The 27,239-nt window shown below is 39.4% G+C and overlaps 1 protein-coding gene across 1 annotated transcript in view; it reads right to left on the bottom strand.

Annotated features, from left to right (window-relative positions):
• The window catches only part of Mcm10 (minichromosome maintenance 10 homolog), a 178,678-nt gene that overhangs the window by 109,431 nt on the left and 42,008 nt on the right, over nucleotides 1-27,239 (bottom strand). Inside the window, 1 exon segment of the mRNA XM_067106911.1 lies at nucleotides 4,969-5,860. Coding sequence (XP_066963012.1) covers nucleotides 4,969-5,860 — 892 coding nt within the window.

Raw genomic sequence — 27,239 nt, 5'->3', positions numbered from 1 at the left:
GCAGAGGCCTCATTCTTAGCCTTGCCCCTGGTACAAGTTTCTCCAATAAAGACATGTGCTTTAACAGGGACAACTTCTTCACAGGAACAGGCCTGAAGCTTCAAAATTCTTCGAGAGTTGACAGCAAAGAATCTACATGTTTCATTGTAGGGTAATCCTTGAAACTCACAGTGTTGATCTCCATCCTGAGATAAGTAATCTGTGAAGGAGACAGGGTCAACTTTGAGAAATTTATGACTATCCCCAACAATTGAGCTAGACTCAGAATCATTTCTCTTGCCCTTAGAATGCCCTCCAATGCGGGAGACAGAATCAGCCAGTCGTCAAGTACAGGGTCATCTTTATGCCCAACAAATAGCCCACCTTCCTAAAGGAGCCAAAACCCTTGTGAAAACTTGTGGAACTGGGCTTAAGCCAAAACAAAGTGCCCTGAACTGAAAAACTTTGTTCCCAAAAATGAATCTCAGGTACTTACTGCACTCCATCTTGATTGGAATGTGAAAATATGCATCCTGCATATCTATCAATACCATCATGTCCATTCTCTGAATGGACGCTAGAACTGAGCTCACTGACTCCTGACTCCATGGAGAACTTTGTCAGCCTTACAAAGACATTTAATATGGAGGCATCCAGAACAGGTCTCCATCCCCCTGTGGTTTTGGGCTAGAAAAAGGCGACTGTAGAAGCCAGGGCCTGGCTCGACAACTTCTTCTATTGCCTCTTTCTCTAGAAGTGTCAAGATCTCCAACTGAAGAATTTTGTGCTTCTCCTGATTGTGGAGATACGAAGAGTCACTGGAGAATCTGACAGCAGAGAAGGGCTTCCAAATGGAATCGAGTAACCTCCCTTAGCACCTCCACAACCCAGGGATCTATGCTCAGATCTTTCTATGCTTCCTAAAAATGGGAACCTTCCTCCTACTGGCAACTGAGGGCTGAAAATTTTCTTTCGATGACTTAACAGGCCCCTTAAATGACTTACCAGATCCTCTGGAGGATCCTCGAAATGTCTCCTTAGATCTAAAAGGTTTAACTGAATTTCGTCCGAAACAAGAAACTTCTGCTGAAGTAGAGGGCCTAGGACAAGGAGGAGGAATCTTGGGTCTGTGTCGTAACTATCAAAGATCGTGTTTCCGTCTTCTCTACTTCCTGTGTGATGGATAATAAAGCTTCAGAATCCAAGATTTTATCCAGCTGAGATTGAAAAAGGATAGCAGCCTTCTGTGAATCTGTCACAGACTTTGCAAGATAACACAACTGTTCATGTTTCTTAAGAACCAAATTGGTATAAGCGTGAGCACTTTCGCCCACTGCATCCTTTACTGCTCCATCTAAATAGCCAATAAAATCCAAAACTTCCTTGCCTGGAGCAGAGTCTTGAGGGACCAAGGAAGAAAGTTCATGGACACAACCATTAATCACTCCCACAGACATATCCATGAATGAAACGATCTTCATACATAGCTTTGATAAACAAATTCAATTCTGCTTGAGAAAACACTACCTTCCCTTTGTTGACTGCTCTCTTCTTCGACAGATCCAAGAGGGAGAAGAAAGGCAAATCCTTCCCCGAAGCTACCTCAAGACTAGGAAGAAGGCCAGTACAGTAAGAATTAGCTCTCCTTTTACCAATATACGTGTACAGCGACACGAAACGGGAAGCAATCTTGGATGAGGATTCTGATCCAAAATTTGTCCAACAGCCATAAACCTACCTAAGACAGCCTTAGTGAATTGAGGTACAAAAGAAGGAAAAAACGACTGGCCCAGGTTTTCCTCCCTACATGAAAACGTGTCAGGCTTTTTCACTTCAGCAAAATAATTCAGGAACTTCTCCTTACATAAAACCAATAATTTTTTAAAAGAAGAAGTCGTGTCCATCTCTTCATTAGGTGCTGTACCAGAGCCCATTGCAACACCCATAGAAGACCCAACAACCTGTACCTCTGACAACAAAGAAGAAGAAGAAGATGGATTGACCACTGAGTCTGAGCCAACAATATCCTTTGCAACTCTAACTTCTCCCCTAGATAACATATCCTCCCTAGCTGCCGCAGATGAAACGACTTTCTCAGACTTGAAAGGCATATGTCTTGGCTGTAATGAACAAATTTAAGTTTTGATCAGGCAGCAACTTGCAACACCGAGCCAATTCCTGACCCATAAGGGAAACTACAGCCAAAACCACAATCCCTTGATTATGTGCGAAACTCCCACAATTGAAAGAGGAGCTGAGACACGAGCACACTTAGTTGGAGAATCTTTAAGTGGAGAAGAAGAATCCAAAGGTAAAAACTGAGAAACATCACTGCTGGTCCAAGTCTGAGAACCTGAAGCACATCCAAAGTCTCTCTGAGAGTCCAAGTAAGACGTCACGGGAATGTGGCGCACAGGAGACCAAGAGCAAAGATTATAGAACGCCAGTGCTTAGTAGGTTGGAAGGTGGATGATCAACAAGCTAATTTGCAGCCCTCTAGCCTCAGTAGTTTTTAAGAACTGAGGGCGGACAGAAAAAGTGTGGACAGGCGCACAGACGAATGCTGTAAAGCCAAAGGTAGCACAGGCATTGGCCGCATAGGTAGAGCATGAGCAGGTGAATGCTGTATAGCCGAAGGTAGCGCAGGGACTACTGGCACAGGCGATAGCCACATAGGCGACTCATGCGCAGGCGAAAGCCACCTAGGGGAAGCACATGTAGGTGATAGACATAAAGAACAAGAGCAGAACCTTGCGTTCTGACCAACAGAAGGAGAAACCTTCGCAGAGGCCAGCCGCACAGTAGAGAGATGCACGGAGACGTGGTGCTGCAGCAAAAGGTAGTGCAAAACTGTGCTAAGCACAAGAGAATTGCACATAGCCAACTGCACGGAACACACACCTCCTGCATAGCCGATGAATCCTGAGAAACATGGGAAGAGGAAGAACCTCTACACACATCTCTTGAAACTACAGGATCTTTAACACAAGTCCTAGACTGCGAATGATTCTACTAACATTTTCAGAAAGACAAGAAGAATCATTACTAACAAGATGTCCTGATGCCGTCAAGCTTAAACGTGGTGAAGACGATGAACGGCTTCTCTTTACTCTACCCCAGCAATCCTTCAGAGAACGAGGTCTGACGCCTGCACTGACATCAGGCTGACCAGAGGAAGGGGACAATGGGCACAGATCCACACCGCTCCCTGATATGTACCAGTTCCCTGTTGCTCCAGGTGGTGAGGGAGTAAGACAGGGCATGCCAAGGACAGGACTATTCAGGAGCAGGGGCATTGACCCTTCCTCTACCGTGGGGGAATTTCCCGAAACCAACCAAGACCCCAGGGAGGGCAATGGTGTTAAATATTCCACAAAACTTCACTTTTTAAACCCTTAATATAACTCAATCCTATCAAATCTTACGTCCTAACAAAGTTACTAGAAGGGGAAGACGACAAATCATTCACTCCCTTAGCACTAGCCTTAGTAGACTTAACCTCTTGCTTCTTTTGCTGCCTTTTCAAATGATCAGTATCTCTTCATTTACGATGTTTCACCAATTTCACCATAAATTCATTTGACCAAGATTCACATACTTGACAACGGTTATTCACATTACACTCTTTTCCTTGACATTTCACACACATCATAAGGGTCAGTGGAACTAGAATAGAGCCTATTATGGCAACCTCTTACTGTACAGGTCCTTATTCTACCATTACCATCCATATCCAAGAGAAAATTCCAGTAAATCTACAAACCAAGTCGTCAACAGAAAACCGAGCACAGATAACTCTCTAACAATCTTCTACCGAAACTGGTGACAGAAGTAGACTCACCTGCTACAGGTGTTTGTATCTATTGTTCCCTGGTGGGCGAAGTAGATGGATAGAAACATATTCATTTAAAATCGAATGTTCTCATTTCTTGTTTCAATCTGTCAAACTACCGCCGGCGCGAAAGTTAAAGCTATATAATTGAGAGGTAAGGTTCATTTCAAAAATTTCAACTCAGAAGATGACATCTCTAATCTACAGGAAGAGTGCAAAATGAATGACTGTAACCCATGATGCGTGCTAGAGGGGAAGAGTAGATACGACTGAGGAGATTCACATCTCCAGGCATTCACTGTGATGACCCACCCTGACAGTGTCCAACAATAAACTTCCTGTTATGGAAACTGTATATGTGCCTCCACATATAATTCCTACCTTCTTCAATCATAGAATGGAAACCATCTATTTATTATGAGCCTCTCACTAAGCAAAAATATATGTTAAAGTGAAGCTGATGCAGGAGTTTGGATTACCAACAAATTTCTCAAAGCAGATCTATAAACTACTAATGCTGTTTATGCTATAGGTGACCAGGGTAGACTCACAACTGCAGGAAGATAGGATCTGGTCACTCAGACTCAATATTGAACTATAAACAGGATAAACAAATACATATTTGTGTTACTCATGAATTAAGCTTATTTCTAAACACCTCACACTGAGATAGAACTCATCCATGTTTGTACTGTATTCCTCTACACTTAATCAACGTCTGCCTCAAAGATAGCAACAGGATATTTGGAAGTCACAGCTGAAAGTGTTGGCTCCTGACATATAGAAATAACACTTAATGGGCTTGTCACTAGTGTGGTAAATACTGCAACATATCACCAACACACTGCCCAGCAGTTTACTTACAAGAAACGAGGGTAAAATGAAAATGAATATGGCACCCCGCTCTACCCAATGAGCAACAAGTCAAACATCCCCACCTAACTTAAACTCAAGTTAACTACATGTACTTAATAGTGCGATATTGATCACCAACACAAAAGTTGTTTACAAAAGCTTAAGTTAGGGCTTTGTGAAAATAAGGCACATATGAATGAAAAGAAAACTTGAACTTGAGAGTAGTTCCATGTAGTTAACAATTATTAAAACACTAATTGCAGTGCACTACAAAGAGAAAAACACACTAAAGGTAAACTCACATAATTCTTATCCCTGAGTAAAAGTCAACAGTCACATTCTTTTCCACCTCAGGTACCACCTTACTAGCTCCTGCCTGCTTTAGATTAACAAGCGACCCATCCACACCTTTCCAGCCAGGTCCTTGAGGTGTTGAAGCAACTTTAACACGTGAGAGTACTTCCTCACGCCTTTTCTGCAAGGAATTATTATTCTGCTGTTTTTCACTAGCCTCATGAGCAATCCTTTTCTTGATTTCCCGTCCAAAGCTGTTGTACTTCTGCTCCAAAGGATTCCTTTTATCTTCTTCATCTTCAGAATCTGTGTCCCCCTGATGACTGATGCTTTTCTTACCATATTTTTCATAGAAGTCTGATTCCTCTTTCTCGGTGAGAGTTCTGACAGTGGATTTTGATTCTGTTGAAATATTTGTTAGTTTGGTGAATCTTTTACTGGATTCAGCCTCTCCACCCTGACTCAGCCTTTTCTTTTTTAACAGCTGTTCCTTAAGCAGTTTCATGCGCTCCTCCATTTGCCGCAGCTCCATCTCAAGGGGATCAACTTCTGTGGTAGTTTCACCACTTGACTTCTGGCTACATTCTCCCTTACGTGAAAACCTGGAATTGGCAAAGGCAGAACTAAAACTTGAATTCTGGCTACTAGAAGAGGGTTCCTCATCTTCATCAGACAAAGTAAGACCTAGATCAGCTGCAGTATTGTTTGGTAAATCCTTGGAAGGAACTGCCAGTGATGGACAGTTTTCCTCAACTTCAGTTTCATCTACCATTCCCGTTAAGATGTTCAATTCTGATTCAGGGTCCTCTTGCTTTGGAGTGGCTGACGGGTGCTCCCCAGTCCATCCTTCTGTGTCATCATCATCATCCAGCATTGCTGTTAACGTGTCTAAGTCATATTCTGCAGCAAAAAAAAAAAAAAAAAAAATTTGTATACATAAAAAAGAACACTACTTTCTACAACAAATAACATTGGTTACCCTGTCTGCAATCTTTAAATTAATATGAAGAAATTAGCCTTACACTAGTTCATCATACTACTTTATCTTGCTTTACAAATGAAATGAGATAAATCTTTAAAGTACAGTAATTTGTATTTTTTCTAAGTATACAAGCCATGGCTTTTAATAGAGGAATATCCTTCAGAACAAGCTGCAAACAGTTGTTGAATTTGGTAACAAGGTCGTAAACTGGTGGTTATTGGGAGAGATACGGAAACACCCTTAGTCATCTGCTATCTCCAACCACTTTTTCCTTCGGTCTCAGGGACAAAGCTGGTGGTTGAGGTGGGAAGTGAGCTGAAAAGCTCTGGTTTGTATGCCTAGGAAAACTGCAAATTACTTTGAAAATTCATTATTTGTTCCTACAGAAATATATATTATCACCTTTTACACAGAAGACTCATTCTTCTGGTGGGATGTCATCTCTGCCAACTGACTGGACATTGAAAACCCATAAGAAATGCCACAATCCCAATTGCAACAGTGAACACAAGAGATGCAGTGTCTCCTGTAGCCTCTTAATAAGTTTGGCATGGGGATGACCGAGAGGTAGGGCCCTGGACCCAAGAGAGGGTCCAGGGCCCTACCAAGAGAGGGTGAAGAGCCTCGCTCAAGTAGGGAAAAGGTCGGAGTACCATATGTGACCCCTGTAAAGGTTACACAAGTCAGTTATATCTTGGAATCAGAATAAAGCTCTACTGCTACCCACCTCTCCTTGTTAAAAGGAAGAGTGGAGAAAGCAACATATTGGTCACCAAAGCTATACAACTGGTTGCTCAATTGAGTAGCCACCTACATCTACAGTACATCCAGTCCAGTGAGCACTTGGGCCAAGCTGCTGCTCCTTAGAGAGGGTAAGGAAAATGGGTAAAAGCCAGTCACTTTGCATTCAACCTCAGCCCTACCCTTTTCTTTTTGAAAGCTGGGTGCTTACACAACCTGCTGAGCAGCCACCATAGGTCCAACAGAAAAGGAGTTTGGGAACCTGTGGGTGAAGTCTGTAGGAAGGATGAGGTAAAGGTGGTCTGATACTTCAGGCACTTGCCCTCATCACCCATATTACCAAAAAGTTACTCCAAAATTCCAGAAACAGTTCCATGCCCATGACTTCATGAGTTTTAATCTGAGCTGTATGACTGACTGCTGTGGGAAATGTTGTAAACATGTCTGAATTATAGTGTCAGAGAGTTAAAAAGTTAAAAGGAAGGGAGGTATTCCAACACCGACTTCTTGTGTTTGCCAGCACTAGCAAGAGGAGCTGAGACTTATCTTAAAAGCTGGGTCCTCCTATTTAAGTAACAAACATGGAATACATACTGGGCACACACTTCCTGCCCAGAAAAAACCAAGGAAATACCACAATCTTCCCTGCTTCTGTCTAAAGAAGGGTCTTTCCTATTCTGAGTGAAAGGAATAAACAATACAGTGAACCCTCGTTTATCGCGGTAGATAGGTTCCAGAACTGGCTGCAATAGCTGAAAATCCGCGAAGTAGGGACACCATATTTACAGTATTTAACATGTATTCAGACTTTTAAAACCCTCCTTTACATAGTACTGTTAACAAACCACCCTTTACAGTAATGTACAGATATCTACAATAATACATACAGTACACAGGCACAAATGATAAGCAATAAAACAGTAAGTGAACATAAAAAAATAGAAAGATTGTTATGGTGCGTACTGTACAATTGTACAGTATTTTACTCACCACGATAGAGTTGGAAGTTACAATAAAAAGCCCTCCTCGTATGTACTGTTAACAAACCACCCTTTAATGTACAGAACACTTAATGCATGTACAGTACCCTAATCTAAAACAGGCACTAATATTAAAATGTTAGAATATTAAAGTATATAAAGAAATAAAGATTGTTACTGTACCCACCATGAAAGAAGTTGAAGAAAAACTTGAATGATGATGGCGATGAATTTACTGCACAGTAGAAATGATGATGATGAAGCTGATGATGTCTTCTACTGTGCAGCCAATGATTGTATTTTTACGTCTCTTCAGACTGAGGTGTCTTTTCCTGGGACACCTCTTCAACTTCTTCCTGGGACACTTCTTCAATTTCTTCCGAAGGCATAGTAGCAGGAGGAACTGGCTCTTTTTGCAAGGCTGGAAGAACATTGTGATCGGAAAGTTGCTGCCGCTGCTTCTTTTTTCGATCGAAGAGCATCCTGTAGGAGTCATGTCTTCATCGATTTTGTTGCAGAACTGCAGAGAACTAACCATATCCTCGTCCCATTCTTGTGACAATTCTTTCAGCTCCTTCGCTAGGTTGCAGAGCTTGGCAAGCCGTTCTAATGTTAAGCCTGTTTCTTCGACAACTTCTTGGGTCTCTTCCTGTGGTTCATTTTCTTCTCACTGGCTGATTTTGTCAGGTCTTCGAGGTCTGCGTCAGTTAGCGGCTGGGAATGGCAGTCCAACAACTCGTCCAACGCGTCTTCTGTCGTCATGTCGCCAAACCCGTCACCTCCAATTATCGCAGCCAACTGCACAGATTTCCGTACTGCAGAGTGTTGAATCTCGGCAGGCGTAAATCCTCGCCGTCGTCAACAATCTCGGACCACAAACTTCCTCCAGCTCGCGTTAACGGTAGCAGGTTTCATTTCTTGCAGTGCTTTCTGGATGTTCTGAAGGCACGTGGCAATTGTGTACTGCCGCCAATGTACGCCTTCAAATTGAATGTTTCATCCTCATCTTCTTGGGCGGCATCCACACACGCAACGAGGTCCGCCAAGGTATTCTTCATGTAGAGGGCCTTGAACGCCTGATAACCCCTGGTCCATCGGTTGAATTAAGGACGTTGTGTTGGGTGGCAGGAACTCAACCTGAATGCCCTCATGCGAAAGATCAGTCACGTGTCCACCAGCGTTATCCAACAGGAGAAGGATCTTAAATGGCAAGCCCTTCTCTAAGAGATATTTACTGACTTGTGGGATAAAACACTGGTGGAACCAGTTGGAGGTCAACATCTTACGTAATCCATGCTTTTGGATTATGTATCCAATACACGGAAGGAGATTCTTATTTTTATTTTTCAAAGCACGAGGGTTTTTCGACATAAATAAGCCCTGGCTTTAGCAAAAATCCGCAGCATTGCCACACATCACGAGGTAACACGATCTTTGGCTTCTTCTTTGAACAGGAAAGTTAGCGATGGCATTCTCTTCCAAAACAAACCCATCTCGTCCATATTAAAGACTTGTTCGGGCTTGTATCCACCTTCAGCGATAATATTCTTGAACGTCTCATTCGGCGTAAGTTTCAGCAGCGACCGTGTCAGCGGAAGCAGCCTCGCCATGCAGGGAAACACTTTTCAGGCGGCGTTTGAAACTTGGCGAACCATCCTTTGCTGGCGGTAAAACGTCGTGTCTGAGGCTGGGAATCAGTGGATGTCCCTGCTTGAGGTTCATCTACATCATCTTCGTCGTCTTCCTCTTCTTCTTCAGCGTGGTCGCCATCATCTTGAGGTTCCTTTGCCGCGAAATTCTCATACAACCTCAAAGCCTTGGTTCGGATGGTGTTCGTATCAAGGCTATTTTCTTCTTCCGGCAGTCAACAATCCAGATTGACAAAGCACCTTCCATACGGACGATCGTTTTATTACGAGCCGTAATAACTCGCTTTGCTGACTTGCTAAAGGTGATGGCAGCCGTCTTCCTAATCTTCGCCTCATCCTTCTTAATGTAGCGAACGGTGGATTCGCTTCACTCCAAAATGGCGGGCCACGCCGCGTAACTTCTCCCTTCCTTCAACATATCGAGAAGTGTCACCTTCTCAGCAATCGTCATCATTTTTCCGTTGGCGTTTAGGGTCAGTACCAGCCTTAGCAGAAGCAGAACGCTTTGGGAGCCATTGTAGGGGTTAAACAAAGTTAAAAAAAGTTCAACTTCAAACACACACTGTCACGCACAGCACTGGTAATGTAAACAGCATCTATCTACCGAGAGAGCAGGAAACGAAGTGGCAGCGAGAAGATGCTATGGTCAGAGACAAGGGAAGCTGCTGCGGGTCGGAGAAACGGTCAAAACACCAATCACAGGCGAGATTACAAAACTTGGGAGCTGATTCGTCATCTATCACCAATGGAACCATCACAGCCCATCTTACATGCTAGTTTCAAATTCAAATATACTTTACGCTATTTTATGCTTTTTTGTTGTAGTAGTATAGGTTTATTTGAGATGTGATTTTGCAACAAACAATATTATTGGATGCAGTACAAAAGATTCATGGAAAGATGCACATTCATTACATTTGTATTTTATAATTAGTATATATGTAGCCATCAGCAGCCTTACACCATTCAAATATGACAATGTCAGACTGCATCTGATTAGCGTTTCATGTTCAGTTTAATTTTACTAGTACTATAATGAATTATCGTATGATCGCATTCTCTTTTTGTTTAATTTCATTTTGTACTGAATTACTGTATATGTCATAATGCAATGAACCAACAGTACTGGCAGATATTAATAATTATTAATGGAATTAATGAAATATTTGGGTCTTCATATATCGCGACTATTTTTGAAATTTCCGGAAAATCCGTTATATATTTCTCTTATAATATACATAAATAATAGAAAAAATCCATGAAGTCGTGAATCCCATGATAGTCGAACCGCCAAGTAGCGAGGGTTCACTGTACTTACATCAACATCTAGTTGGATAAAAATATTTAATGATGTCATAAGTATGTATATTATGTATAAATATAAACCTACACATTATGTATACATACATATGTGTATCAATATATATATATACAGGCAGTCTCTGGTTGTCGGCAGCCTCAGTTACCGGCAATCCGGTTTTACGGCGTTTGTCTAGTGACGACGATAACCAGATTTTCGGCGCTGATAACCGATTATCGGCACTGATCGCCTCTTATCGGCGGCAATGATAACCGGTTATCGGCGCTGATCGCCTCTTATCGGCGGCGCTGATCACCGGTTATCGGTGCCGCTAACCAGTTATTGGCACCGCTAACCAGGGATCAGTGCTATTATCGCCGATTTTCGGTTGTCGTCACGTCGTCGGGAACGGAACCCCGCCAATAACCAGGGACTGCCTGTATACCTAAAGAAGGGAAGATGGTTTGTCTATATACACACTGCTTGGTGTTCCTTTGATTGCTAAGAATTTGGGATTATAGGTGTAACAGACCTCCACCAATACCAGTTACCCCTTAAACGCCGAGCCTCTATTTACAAAAGTGTCTGCGCCGTATGCAGGCGGGTTCGGGAGTTAGCGCGAAGCGGAAAAAGTTTTTTCAAAAAGTCACAGCACGCTTTAGTTTTTAAGATTAAGAGTTCATATTTGGCTCCTTTTTTTGTCATTGCCTGAAAGTTTAGTATGCAACCATCAGAAATGAAAAAATGTCATTATCATATATATATATTGGAATATATGACAGTGCGAAAAAATTTCATACATAATTGTATACAAATCGGCTGTGAGCAAAAGCGGTTAAAGCTAATGAGTTATTTTTTTGTTGTATTGTACACTAAAATTGCAATGATTTTGGTATATAACAAATTGTAAAACGATCAAAAGCAACACAGAGAAAATATTATCACAAAATGATGCATGAATTAAACGCATACGGACGTAAAAAGTTTTTTCAAAGATTCACCATAAATCGAAATATTGTGCTGGAGACTTCCCGTTTGTTGCAAAATGAAGGTAATTGATTGAATATTACTAGACTGTAAGTGTTTTAGCTTACAATTGCAGTTTCCGACCATTTCGGTCGAGTTAAAGTTGACGGAAGGTCAAATTTTTTCTATTTATCGTGATTTATATGAAAATATTTCAAAACTGATAAAAGCTACAACCATGAGTTATTTTTGTTGTATTCTACATGAAATTATATTTTCATGTATATCACTTTATGTAACGCCTAATAGAAAATGGTGCGAAAAATTACGACAAGGTGACTAAAGAAATTCTGAGATTTTCAGCAGTTACCGCGGAGGAGGGTAAGGAAAAAGTTTTTTTTCAAAATTCACCATAAATCGAAATATTGTGCTAGAGACTTCCCGTTTGTTGCAAAATGAAGGTAAATGATTGAATGTTTATAGAACGTAAGAGTTTTAGCTTACAATTGCATTTTTCGACCATTTCGGTCGAGTCAAAGATGACCGAAGGTTAAATTTTGGCACTTATCGTGATTTATATGAAATACAGTGAACCCTCAGTATTCACGGGGATGCGTCCCCACACGCCCCTGCGAATGGGTCAAATCCGCAAATGCTTAAAACCCCTCTAAAAACACTTAGAAACTGCCCATTTTGATAGATTAAACACAGAAAAACCCTGTAAAAATGCTTATACCTGAATATTTTAATAGTTTTATCACAAAAAGTGCATTTATTCATGAAAATTATATGAAAATACAGTAATTAGTGAATATTTCTCAGTGAAAAATACCGCGAATCGGCGAATTTTCCGCGAATGATGGCTAGATATGTTCCACAGAGAAACCCGCGAATACGGGGGGTTCACTGTATTTCAAAACTGATAAAAGCTACAACCATGAGTTATTTTTTGTTGTATTCCACATGAAATTGCGCATATTTTCATGTATATCACTTTATGTAACGCCTAATAGAAAATGGTGCGAAAATTACGACACGGTGACTAAAGAAATTCTGAGATTTTCAGCAGTTACCCACAAAGAGGTAAGGAAAAGTTTTTTCAAAAAAATTCACCATAAATCGAAATATTGTGCTAGAGACTTCCGTTTGTTGCAAAATGAAGGTAAATGATTGAATGTTTATAGAACGTAAGAGTTTTAGCTTACAATTGCATTTTTCGACCATTTCGGTCGAGTCAAAGTTGACCGAAGGTTAAATTTTGGCACTTATCGTGATTTATATGAAAATACAGTGAACCCCCGTATTCACGGGGGATGCGTCCCCACACGCCCCAGCGAATGGGTCAAATCCATAAATGCTTAAAACCCTCTAAAAACACTTAGAAACTGCCCATTTTGATAGATTAAACACAGAAAAACCCTGTAAAATGCTTATACCTGAATATTTTAATAGTTTTATCACAAAAATGCATTTATTCATGAAAATTATATGAAAATACAGTAATTAGTGAATATTTCTCAGTGAAAAATACCGCGAATCGCGAATTTTCCGCTAAATGATGGCTAGATATGTTCCACAGAGAAACCCAGAATCGGGGGTTCACTGTATTTCAAAACTGATAAAAGCTACAACCATGAGTTATTTTTATTGTATTCCATATGAAATTGCGCACATTTTCATGTATAACACTTTATGTAACGCCTAATAGAAAACGGTGCGAAAATTACGACAAGGTGACTAAAGAAATAATGAGATTTTCAACAGCGTTACAGCCATTGGAGGGAAGGAAAAGTTTTTCAAAAATTCACCATAAATCGAAATATTGTGCTAGAGACTTTCTGTTTGTTGCAAAATGAAGGTAAATGACTGAATGTTACTATAATGTAAGAGTTTTAGCTTACAATTGCATTTTTCGACCATTTCGGTCAAGTCAAATTTGACCGAGGGTTTAAATTTTGGCACTTATCGTGATTTATATGAAAATATTTCAAAACTGATAAAAGCTACAACTATGAGTTATTTTTTGTTGTATTCTACATGAAATTGCACACATTTTCATATATAAAACTTTATGTAACGGCTAATAAAAAACTATGCAAAAATTATGACAGTGACTAAAGAATTTCTGAGATTGTAAGAGCCTGAAGCTGTCTCTTCCAAACACGTGTGGGTTCGTGTGTTCGTCATCCATCGGAGTGGCGAGACGTTTGGCGTCTTCACAAACAGAAACATACACGCAGTTTGATACAGAAGGTTCGTTGGAACATTATGAGTACATGATTAGAATGTTTGCATAGCAATGCAAGTAGTGGTGATTGTACATACATCAAGACAACAATGGTTAGGGAGAAACAGACGGAAATATTGTATGGTTGAAATCGTTCCTTTAGAGAAAGAAAACGAGATGCTCTTGTTGTCTTGTCCACTCCGATGGACGATTTAATACACGAACACACACGTGTTTGGAAGAGACGGCGTCAGTCTCTTACAAGATTTTCAGCAGAGTTAGTTCGGATGTAAGGAAAAAGTTTTTAAAAATTCACCATAAATCGAAATATTGTGCTAGAGACTTCTCGTTTGTTGCAAAATGAAGGTAAATGATTGAATATTACTAGAATGTAAGAGGTTTAGCTTACAATTGCATTTTTCGGCCATTTCGGTCGAGTCAAAGTTGACCGAAGGTTGAAATTTTGGCACTTATGATTTTTATGAAAATATGTCAAAATTGATAAAAGCTACAACCATGAGTTATTTTTTGTTGTATTCTACATGAAATTGTGCACATTTTCATACATAAAACTTTATGTAACTGCTAATAGAAAACAGTGCAAAGATTACGACAAAGTGACTAAAGAATTTCTGAGATTCTCAGCAGAGTTAGGGCGGACGTAAGGAAAAAGTTTTTTTCAAAGATTCACCATAAATCGAAATATTGTGCTAGAGACTTCTCGTTTGTTACAAAATGAAGGTAAATGATTGAATATTACTATAGAGTGTAAGAGTTTTAGCTTACAATTGCATTTTTCGACCATTTCGGTCGAGTCAAAGTCGACCGAAGGTTGAAATTTAGGCACTTATCGTGATTTATATGAAAATATGTCAAAACTGATAAAAGCTACAACCATGAGTTAGTTTTTGTTGTATTCTACATGAAATTGCACATTTTCATGTGTAAAACTTTATGTAAAGGCTAATAGAAAACGGTGCAAAAATTACGATTAGTGACTAAAGAATTTCTTTGATTTTCAGCAGAGTTAGCTGATGCTTTCTTTTGGGCTAAGAAAGAAATTTATGATGCGCAGCTGGGTCACATGTAAACAAAACAACAGCGTGATCCGTGAACTCCCAGCATCCCTCAAGGCGCGTGATTTAAAATTTTTCGCAAACGAGGTCTGTAAGGATTTTTCCGCGAATATTTAAAAAAAAAAACTTTTGTAGTCGACATATTTTATGTCCACTTGGCAATCCTTGAGATACTATGTGTAGAGATCCCAAAAGTCTTGGTCCATTTTTGGGTTCTTTATACAAATAGCACTGCCAGGGAAATTGTAGTAGTGCGCAAGAATAGCAAATGGTGGTAATGCTCATAATTCTTTTTGTTTTTCTGAATTCTTAGGATTTTTTGTGAGTTTTTCTTGTGACTATGTTGTCGGGGGCATTGCTTATGTTTCCACAATAATTTAAGTTATTTTTTTCAGTGAATGGTTATTAAACATTATAGTTTTGACAGAATGTTATAATTTCAGTTGCATTTTCCATCAACTTTTCAACAACTGAAAGGTTTAACTTGCCTGTTACGCATTTACATATCTTGTATAGTTCATAACAGTTCCTCACTATAGAATAGTTACAAAAATATAAAGTTCTGCAGTAAGTGATTGTTAATTATAAGAAATGTAATAAATTATTAGACAAGCTGTAAGTATGGTAAGCCTGGCTAAAGGTTTGAGGATTCATATACAGCCTAGTAAACATTTGTTTCGTGACCCATTCATAGCCACATTATTGTGATAATGTACATTAGTGTCACAAAGTCAGATCAGCTGTAAATTGTATAGGTTTTAAGTCAGGGTTAGGTTTGTTGGCAGAGGGAAAACCTTGGGTACATGAAGTTTGGAATCTCTGGAGTGATGATCACTGCAGTATAAGATCTTATGATTTTATCTCCACAGTGTCAGTAACAAAGCTGTTTTAATGCAGATGCCCAAGTTGATTTGCCAAGATATTAAGCTGTCAGTCACAGACATTCCTGCTAAAAGGAATGTTTTGGGAAACATTGCTAATTGTCAAGAAGAGATAGGTTTTGTTTTTTTTTGTGAGCTTTTAGGGAACTGGTGGTCAACCTCTTTGCCACTCAATTGTACAGATAAAGAAAGTTCCCAGTATTTTCTTCTTTGTAGCAGACCTTACGCTACCTAAAGACTGCTTCCAACATTCTCAGGAAATCAAGATATATTTGCCTTCCCTCCCGTTAGTTTGATTTGCTGAAAGTTCAACCTATATTTTGTCACACTTGGTCTCAAATTGACTCTTGATTTGTTGAAAGATGAACTTAGTTTCTATCACTTTGGGTCTCAAGATGACCATAGTAGTTCCTACTTTTTACTTTTCTTGCTTAATCTCACATTTTGAGGTATCCCTGACTACTGTAGTAGAGAGTGGACCATCTCTCTAATCGGTGTCGTAGAAGGTTTCTCTCCAGTTTATTGCTCTGCAGCTATTTGCTAACTAATGATCTCTTAGTCTAGACAAGCTTCCCTTTGTCCCAGCATTGAAGCGTTTTGCTGTTCGTCAAACCACTTCTTCCAACTAAAGGATGTGGACCTCTCTTTAAGTCCATGTTCATAGAATCTTTTAACAATTTTGTGTGGGTTTTTTGCTTTGGCTTCAGTAGTGGGATGTGACATGCCCTTCATAGTGTAACTTACTGTTGACCAGTTGGGAAAAGGATAAGATTGAGCCCTCACCCTTTAGACTTTCTTTGCCAGCCTTGGGATTGTTGTAAATTGGTTGACAAGTTGCACAGCCTTTGTTGGCTTTTGGCTGTTGGTATTCAGGATGATTCTTGTATTGCTTGTTCGTGAGTGCTAGATCTCTGAACCTGAAATTTTCTGATGATAGATTTGAAAATTTCTTGGTTCCCCAAATTTTTTGCTGAGAGGCAGGTGAGATGCTGTTATGAGTAGTGCAATTTTTGTTTCACTATGTGATGAGATCCCAAACAATGAGGCCAATTTTGCTTCTTTATTTGAGTATTATTGGCAGGCCATTGGTGTTAGTTTGCAAGAATACCTCTCTTTCTGGTTGACGAGGTGATCACTTGTCAGCTTATTTTGTGAGAAATTTACTGGTTCATTTAGAGCCAAGAAAGATTTTATGTCATTTGTATTTTTATGACTGGATAGTCTTGAATACTGTACAGATTTTCTGATTCTCTTATTTTATTCTGTTTCAGACTGGTCGAAAAGTAAAGTGCAACGAGAATGATGATGAGGACCTTCATATGCATGTGCGTGGTCTGGATAAAAACTCTACTTCCTGTGCAAAAAGAAAACTTTCCAGTTTCCTAGCTAAAGACTCTGCCAAGGTAATTCAGTCACACATTACTCTGAATTTTCCAAACTAAATAGTAATTATTTGTACTTTGATTCTCATGATCTTTAATCTTGTAGGGGAAAGAGCTTTTGTTTGACATGAGACTTACTTTATTATTTGGTTGTCCTTGAAGTCATATGTTTATTGTCTTGTTTCATGTCAGGAGTTGGCTGAGATGGAAATGGCAGGTGAGAGAGTTGCTGACATCAGTGTGAAAAGGAGGAGGACAAATATTACAGAAGGAGAGAAGCCACATGAATTTAATAGTAACTTGAGAAGAGATGGAACTGAAGGATGCACTCAAGAGTCGTCAGACAACAAGGATGATTGTAAGAACTACCTGAAACTGCTCCCTGATGAGAATATGAACAAAGTGTGTGAAGATAGTTTCTCATCAATTTCTGGTTCTTCAGAGATCTGTAAGATGCCTCACCGATTGACCAAAAAGGTACTGTAAATGGGTAAACAGATTATAGCTTGTGAAGAGCCTTGTGATTTTTGTACTTTTAGTTTTGCAAAATAAACAAAGGCAACTATGTTGAATTTCTTAGATAGACCTTTCTGATTGAATCAGTTCAACTTATCCAGATCATTCCAGAATTTGCTAATGCTGGAGGATTTGAAATGGTAATGCTACTAATGTCTTTTTCTGAAATCTTAGGCATATTTTGTGAGTTTGTCTTGAGACTTCATGTTGTGGGTGGGTGTTGTTGCTTATGTTTCTACATTAAATCTTTTAAATTTCAAGTTTATTCTGTCAACAGTTATTAAACTTTATATATTTCATGGATTTACATGGTATCGTTTGTTGTAATTTGTAATTGCATTTCCCATCAATTTTTCAACTTGAAAGTTTTAATTCAGATGTTGCACATTTACATAAAATTTCCTCAGTGTAGAATACTTACAAAAATATGATATAGTACAGTAATTGGTTGTTGATTATAAAGTATAGCAATAAATTATTAGACAAACCTAAACTTGATAAGCCTGTCTAAATGTTTTAGGATTCATGTTTAGCCTAGGAAACTTTTGTTTCCTGCCCATTCGTAACTACATTATTGTGATAATGTACATTATAGTGTTACAAAGTTAGGTAAGTCATAAGTTGTATAGGTTGTAAGTCAGCAACTATCTGTATATCTGGCTTAGGTGTATTGGCAGAGAACAACAATGGCATACATCAAGTTTGGAATGTGCACTGATGATAGCTGCAACATATGATCGTATGATGGTATCTCTACAGTGTCACCAGCAAAGTTGTTTTAGTGCAGATACTTAAAATTGATTTGCTAAGATGTGTGCCCAGCCACAGACATTCCTGTTAAAAGGAATGTTTTAAAGCATTTTCAATTGCCAAGGGGACAGATATATCCTAACCTTTTTGGCAGTGAACTTTTGGCAAACAAGTGTTCAACCTCTTTGCCTCACATTTGTACAAATACAGTTCAGAAAGTTCCCAGTGTTTTGTTCTTTGTAGCAGACCTTATGCTACCTAAGAATACTGCTTACTACATTCTCAGGGGCACCAAGATATCTCTGCCTTTTCTCCCGTCAGTTTGATTTGCTGGAAGATCAACTTGGGTTTTGTCACTCCTATCAACTTGGGTTTTGTCACTCCTTGTCTCGAAATGACCCTTGATTTGTTGAAAGATGAACCTAGTTTCTGTCACTGTGGGTCTCAAGATGAACTTAGTAAGTGGTGCTGCTTTTCTCTCTCAGCCTCACATTATGAGGTAGCCTTGACTGCTGTAAAAGAGAGTGGACCATCGTCTCCAATATATGTCGTAGAAGGTTTCTTTCCAGTTTATGCTACTGTGCAACAGTTTGCTAGCTAATGATCTAGTCTGGGCAAGCTTCTAGCCCCAACATTGTAACCTATTTCTCTTGTTCAAACCACTTCTTCCAACTAAAGGGCGTGGACCTACTTTCAAAAAGTTGCACAGAAAAGTGGTTTTCCTGATTACAAAATAGAGATATACAGTTATACTACACTCTGTAAAGTTTCACTGATTTTGGTTCAGTCTTCATGGAGATATAGCATTTAATTTTAAAAAAAGTTTTGAGAAAACAGAAAAACAAAAGAATCCTGTGAGACTAAGGACATCTTGAGCAAGTTCTCTATGATGCTACCATTAGAGAGAATGGATATTTTAGTGGTGACAATTATTTTTGTATATAAATTTTTTGGCACTCTTTTACAGGGATTTTTTATGTTTTTACAATTTGTCGTTAATAGTGCCATATAAAACCATCCATAAACCAATCAACAAATTTTTTTGCAATAATGTTTGCATATGTTTATTTACACATATAACAGTCAAAACAGTGTATAACTTAATTGATCCTATCCAGAATTATTCTACGTCTTTTTTTACTTTTTAATTTGTCGTTCACAGTGCCACAAAAGCGATGAACAAAATTGTCAATAAACCAATCTAAAGTTTTTTTTTTTTAGCATTATCACTTCAGGATATCTTTATTTAGACATTAAACAGTTGAAAACTTACAGGGGTCAATGATACCTGACACAACCCCTTCACATGACTGAATACTGCCAACAGAAGGCAAACTACAAAGCAATGCAGTTACTAGCATGGCATCTAGCTTACGATCAATTGAGGCAACTACTAATGAATAAGAAACTGAAAAAGAATATCAGAGGTGGCAGAAAAAGAAGGCCATAACAGCCAGATACAGGTGGAAGTAGTAAATTATGATGGGGAGTGGAAGGATTAATATGAGACAGATACAGACAGATGAGAGGGGCTCAACAACCGAATGAACAATATTATCACTGGAAATAAAAAAAATACCTCTCCTAAAAATTAGGTGCTAAAGCCAAGCCTAACCTCCAGCCATTATAGTCTGAAAAAGGCGACTCTGATAACAGCATGAAGACTTCACAATACTTGAAACAGTCTTGTATTGAGTTAGCCAAATACCTAGAAGATTGAGACATTACAAAGATTTCAGAGGGTGCAAAACAACCTGACCCAAGAACAAACCTGGTTCCCTGGCAGCAGACTCTTCCAACTGTTGCAGGGCAGTCCACACTCAGGCTATAGATAAGAAAGACTCCACATCTTAACTCCTAGGGGACCATGTGAAAGAATCCACAACTATGGGGGATATGGACTGGTTACCCAAAATATATCTAGTTAAACTCTAACAGATTCTACAAAACGGATTAACAGATTCTAGAATAAAGACTAACAGATTCTAGAATAAGACTAACACATTCTAGAATAAGGTAACCCCAGAACAGAATACACTTTTCCCTGAGCAAAAGGGATCAGATGGCAAAGCTGAAGTTGTAGGCTCAGGTTTAGTCAGAGGTGAGATGAGAAGAGTGTAACTTTAGAAAAAAGAGCTGGCGATGAAGATAAAGGAACTAAAAGACCTATAATCTGTTGTAATTAATTACTTCCCTCAAGCATCTGTTCCTATATCTGAAGAATTTATTAGTAAATTCCTCTGACCACTCCCTACACTCTTCACAACTATACTGTGGTTGGTATTACACTCCTGGCTCCTACAACCTGCACACCCTCTGTTTATAAGTATACTGAATACATTCCGTTAGCACAGAAATCATTCCTGCAAAATTTGATGATTTTGTTCCCACTGCTAGTCAAACACACCCTGAGTAAAGAAACTACAAAGAGCAACAACAACGTGAAAAACAGCCCAAGGCCAAACTAGAAAATGTTCATAGCACCACAAGGACGGTAAAGAGAAGAATTCTGACAAGAACTAGACACCTCGTGGAGAAAAGGTGAACTAGACAGTTATCTGGAAAGCCAAGCAATCTTCTTTATATTGAATGCCAATCACACTGCTTGTGCAAAGATACAGCTATCATTAATAGTAGGTGAGATTCATTCTCAATAATAGTCAAATAGTTCTTGTAAAAATTACAGCAAACAGTAACAAGTCTGAAAAATAACATTCCTAGAGGAGACAAGAAAGTACTGTACTGCAAACTTACCTGCCCTTACACCATCCTAAATCTTTGGAGCTGCCCATAATCATAGCTTTGTTTGAGTCATAAATTGACAGTGTGAGAATATCAGTGTTTTTATCACCTTGTCTGCAAAAAAATCATCCAAATTATTAACGTTACCTTTTTATACTTCAGTATTTTTTTCTACTTTAGTGAGTGACTTCAACAAAAAGGCAACAACAAAATGTCATCATCAACATACAACAGTAATGAACCATTTTAGTTTTCCTTCATACCCGTCAATATGAATCCTCTTTAATCTTTTTCATAATAGCTGGATTGATAACCCTATGACAGTTCCAACACTATGTTTCCACAAGTTCTTTTGGGCATTGTTGAAAAGGAATAGTGCTACTGTCTTAGTACAATCCTGTAAGTCACTCAATTTCCATATTGCATACTGTGAACCCTGTAAACAAGATGTCTGAATTATGATGAGGTTAACTACAGCACTAATCATTATACCAGCTGTATTTACAGTTGAATTAGCTTCAACTGAAGTAATATTTCAAAACTGTCCTTCACAAAACTGGCAGATAACCAAATGAAGCTCAAACCTGCATTCAAATCTTTCTTCTCCGACAATGAACATGAGATGCAAAAAACATTTTAAAAATTACCAAAGAACACTGAAGCTCTAAGACATATTTTGCACAGAAAGATATTTTCTTACAGTATTTATGCAGAACAATATTCTTATAGTGATATTCTCAAGATTGCAATATGATGCAAACTGTCAAACTTTAGTTCCTGTAAACACATGTCTACCACATGCACTTGCATACTACATTCACTTGCTCACTTTTAATATCTACAATTACTGATGTGAGGTATCGTAAGACTAACCCAAAGAATATTCTTCTTTAATACAGATATTTTATGTAATCAATTACAAAAGACTAAACTAATAATAAACTAATAACAGAATACTGTAAATTAAAAATACTACATTTTTGGTTTTGTATTTTTCCAGGTATGCAAACCAGAGCCCTTATACAAACCAGAGCCCTTATACAGGAGTATGACCTTTACCAGCTGTAATCAGTCATTTCAATTACAGTAATCCCTCGATTATCTGATTTCACATTATCTGAAGATCTAAATGATTTTCCAGATACAGATTATGGACCAAAGATTTTTATATATAATTAAATAAAAATTTTTTAAAATTAACAAACCACTCTCCAGTGGGTGGCAATGCCACTTGGGTCTAGAGAAATGCTGGTAACACTGCTTATGCCCATAAACAGGCTGAGAAAGGATTTTGGGGGTGGGAAAGTTTTCAGGGTGGGGGGGGAAGATGGCTGACACAATGGGAAGGGAGCAGTAATAAACTGTTTGAAATGAGCACACAGAGAAGGGGTTGCTGGGAAGGTGGGTAGCTGGGGAAGGAGTTCCCTATGCTAGGAGAGGGTGGGAATGCCATGTGGGAAGGGTGGAGAGGGATACACAGGTGTCTGACTTCCTTAGAACTTTTATTGTGATTTTTGTGTATGCTTTTTCCACATTTTATTAAAGGATATTACAGTGCTATACTGTAACTTTTAATGAAACAATCATCCACAAAGCAGAGAGAGAGAGAGAGAGAGAGAGAGAGAGAGAGAGAGAGAGAGAGAGAGAGAGAGAGAGAGAGAGAGAGAGAGAGCCTGACACTACGCTAAGAAACACCCTACTGCACACACATATTACCTATAACACCTTTGTTTTTTCACATTCTATTAAAAGATATCACCGTACTGTAACTTGCAATAAAATACAGTAATAATGCACTATTCTAAGAGAGAGAGAGAGAGAGAGAGAGAGAGAGAGAGAGAGAGAGAGAGAGAGAGAGAGAGAGAGAGAGCCGATACCATGGTAAAAAAAACACCTTCATATATACTGTACATACAGTATAGTAGCCGAAACCCACACAAGAACACATACACACACACATGCAAATAAAGGTACACACACCTACCTTCCCCTTCTCCCCTAGCATTTCTCATTTATTATCTCATGGTGTTTGGTCATGCAGTAGTTTTCACTGCATGCAATGACATAAAAAAAAAAAATTATGAAAACCAATGAAATTGGTAATGCAAAATAGGAAGAGAAAAAGAGATAGAGAATGAGCTTTCGTGAATGTTACTGGCTTAAAAGCATGAAGTCACTAAACAAGTCACAAAGCATATCCTTTTTAATTAGCTGAAATGGATATGCCATCAGTCCAATAGCGGATGGTTGAAGGTGAATGGATGGGGAAACACTAGCGTTTTTTGTAAACTTTCCTACTATTGACGGAAAGGCATGCATAACTGTGATTTTCTGTTTTTTGATGGATGACAGACAATGCATCATAATGTATCTTTCTCTAACTGGCTACATCTGGAAAGTACCAGTGCACTCAATGACAAAGACCATTTTCCCCTCATCATACCTTCATGTGTGATCAATCGCTTATTTGAACTGTTCGTGAGTGGTTTCCTTAAGCGATGCTTTACCCTGAGCATGCAGGCACTGCAGGTCCAACTATTACTACATGTTGCGGTGTGTGCATGCTGTGTAAGGCCCCATCTCGTCCTAAGAGGGCGAGGAAGGTTCTAACCCTGTAAAAGCAGCTTGAAATCATTGCAAGAATCGAGGCACGATGGTCTATGTCACATATAATGGACAAGTGCAGTACTGCAGCCAACTTTACGTGATATTCAAACACTTCCCAGTTACAAGCTGGTCAGTAAGTTCATCGATGGACTTCCTGGGATAAGATGCTCCTGATTATTAACGTTATTACAGTCATGAGGCCAACAACCAGCCAACATTGAACTGGTTTTGTCAGCAAAGGGATCCTGCTGGTAGAACATGAGCGTCGTGTAACATTTGCCGCAGATACAAAGTTCCCAGGCCTGCATGGGGTATTCTCTGGACTTCAAGGCTGGGAAGGTTGGCATTTCTTTAAGTTCAAGATTCACTGGGATTTCTAACAAGGAGGTTCACTCATGGCAAAGCTTCAGGATGCTTGAGGACGACTTCCACAGAAGTCTGGAATCTGAGAATGTTGCATGCCAGCTATTGAAGTTGGTGAAAAAGAAGGCTTCAGTTTTGGGCAAATTGACGGCTTCTGACAAAACTGGTCTATTCTATCTGTCACCCATAGCACCTTTTGGCTCTCTGATGAGAGAAAAGAACATTTGGAGCCACAACATGTGTGCTATAACAGTGCCAATTCACTGGTATCATCATTCCAAACCAATGATAGTTGCATACTGCAACACTTCATGTCTCTTGCATGGGTTGATAAAATTTAGGCTAAAGTGATTTCTTTTCATTTGCCATGAAAAAGCTAGTAAAACCCAAGATGCACTTTAACTGATTGGTTCCATATTCACTTTTGTAAGAAGTTATTCGTCATCAGACACAGGACCTTGGCAGTGCTGGAAAACGGGTGAAGGCTTTGCTTCTCATGGGGAAATGCAGGGAGAAGAATGCAAAGACTTGGTTTGGTGATGGTCATATTAGGGTCATTTATTTGCCTCATACAATGATTGCACTCATTCAGCCAATGGAACAAGTGTTATGAAGATATAATTAGTCAAATGTCCTTTTGTGAAGAACTTCCTGTAGGAAGTGATGTTGCGGTGATGACAAGGAAAAGGAGTGTTTGATACACAGGGGTAATGAACAGTGAGAATCTTGGTGATCAGTGTGCTGAAGTCTGCCATCTACAACTTTGTAGGTGACAGTTAGAAGGACATCACCATACTGGCCTGGAGCACGGTGTTGGAAACCATGCTGAAGGAGAAGAGGCATTTGACCAGTCTTCCAGGAGTTCAAAGTCAATGACTTCCATGCCTAGTTCATGACTGGATGCGACAACGTCCCCAAGGATGACGTATGGGAGTGGCTGGAAAACAATAGTGGTAGCCTTGGCTTCCAGCTTTTGTCCAACAGCGAGATAGGTGCTGCAGTTGTTGCTGATGACAAGGAAGCCTCTGAAGAAGATGACAAAGCTGATGGAGGCTCCACAAGTTTAAGTGCCCCGATGGCAAGATACTGCAACTTGTAATTTGGTTTATCGAGACTTCAGCTTGTGGAGAAGTCATCATTGACCTTAATGACTGACCCAGAGCCTTGGACATGGCTACATAAGTTCAAAACATCTTTGATGTGGAATATCACTGTGAAGTAGAATTATTACTTGTATATATCAAAGTATTAATTACAGGTTTACCATTCAATCTTGATCAAGCCTGTTAGCCATCCACTTTTTGGTAATTCTTCATTCAGCTTGGAAATGCAGGGCCATCCTGTTTTCAAAAATCCTTCATTTGCCGTTTTCCAATATCGGGGCTTCTTCAGCACGTTGCTTGAAGATATCTGATGTAATGTTGACCAAACTTTGATGACAGGATCTAGGTGGCTCTGTGCTTAGTCACACCAGTTTTCTCACTCAATGTCTTCTTGGGTCACAGGAAGAGGCACTCCTCCTTGTAAGGTGCCAGTCTCAATGATCTTCTGACCCTCTTTCAGTGCAGAGAAGGTGGAGGACGACTTAAACCTCCTCAAAAAGTGGATAAATCTGCCCACAAGCACACAAGGGAAAGTCAATCCCACCAAGTGCCCTCAGAAAAGGTCCATTTTTATATTTGAAGGTGGATTTTGTGTACAAGTGTATTTTACAGATTGCCATCCCATAATGGGTTTGGGCAAGATAATAAATGATGTGGTTCTTCATTTTTTCTGATAGCACCAGCTGGTAGAGCCTCCAAGACTGAAAAGAGGAGTTTAATCATCATAATTAGAATAAGCAAAAATAAATGAAACAGGAAAAATAAATGTGCAACTCCAGAGAAAACCTGATTTATACTTACTAGTTTATCAGCTGGGTTTCAGTTGCAATCCAAAGCTATCATGACACGTTGACCAAAATGTCAAGCATCAAAGCTCAACTGATAAAATTACAAAAAGAAGGGATCATGGGATCACTGCAGCTAGATCACTGCAGTCTCCTTCCCTGAAGCATATGACTTGCATCATTATCCAACTTGGCTTGCTGAGGTTCTGACAGCAACAGATCAATGGAAGTTCTGATCTGCTCCCAAGACATGCCAGCTTGCCCATCTGAACATAGAGGATCAACAAATGAACAGTAGCAAAGGTAATTTCCAGAAAGTTCTTCGAGTTTACAAGCCAAGGATGACTTGTAAACAAAACATGCACATTCCTAATTTATTAATCCTCCCATACTCCCCTTTCTTCTGAAGCTCAACCTAGTATCAGCTATGGGTGAATGAGCACAAACTCTATCATGAAACATGCACATCCTCAGGTTCTTGTACAAATTGGGAAACCATCTGTAAGCATCTTCTGTACTCCACCACAAGTCACCATGATACCTGAGTGTATCAGTCCAGCACGAACTGGCCATTAGAGTGCATGAACCCTCAAAGCTCCATGAGCACGATCCAGAGATCCCCTAAAGACTGAGGGAAGATGGAAGGCTGAGATTAGGCCCACAAACCTATGCTAACAGCTACAGGAGAAAGAATCCAGGGCAATACTCTAGTTTTACTAACTGATTGCATTGCTGGGTTAGGACTCAAGGTCCCAAGGCAACTAGACCTCCATGTTACTTTTACAATTACGTAAATGTCTACCTGAAGGAAGTATAGAAAACACTAAGCAGGCCTGATGTGTCCCAATTTATGAGGATTTTATTGATTTGTTCTACCTACAAGAGGAAGAATAACAGAAGAAAACAAGAAAAAGATGAGGAGGATCCCAGCTGAGCATCTGCACTTCTTCATCTTATTCCAACTTTAACAACGCTGGAGAACTGGTTGAGGCAGGGACTGCATATCGATGGAGTCCACAACCTGAGTACAGACACTGAAGGGGATTATCTCCACAAGTAGGAAAGCTTTCTCAGCCAGAGGATGTAGGAGTCTTTGGATATGCAAGACATGTGCACATGTTGGGATTTTCTTGAGAGCAAGCCTGCACACCTGGATTTCAAAACATGAAACAAAAACATACACAACACCACCCTCTTATTCATAACCCCTCAGACTAAGCCAGAGTGAA

This window comes from Macrobrachium rosenbergii, chromosome 7, assembly GCF_040412425.1.
Source record: "Macrobrachium rosenbergii isolate ZJJX-2024 chromosome 7, ASM4041242v1, whole genome shotgun sequence".
NCBI classification, from domain to species: Eukaryota; Metazoa; Arthropoda; class Malacostraca; order Decapoda; family Palaemonidae; genus Macrobrachium; species Macrobrachium rosenbergii.
This window is presented reverse-complemented; position numbering and strand designations above follow the sequence as displayed.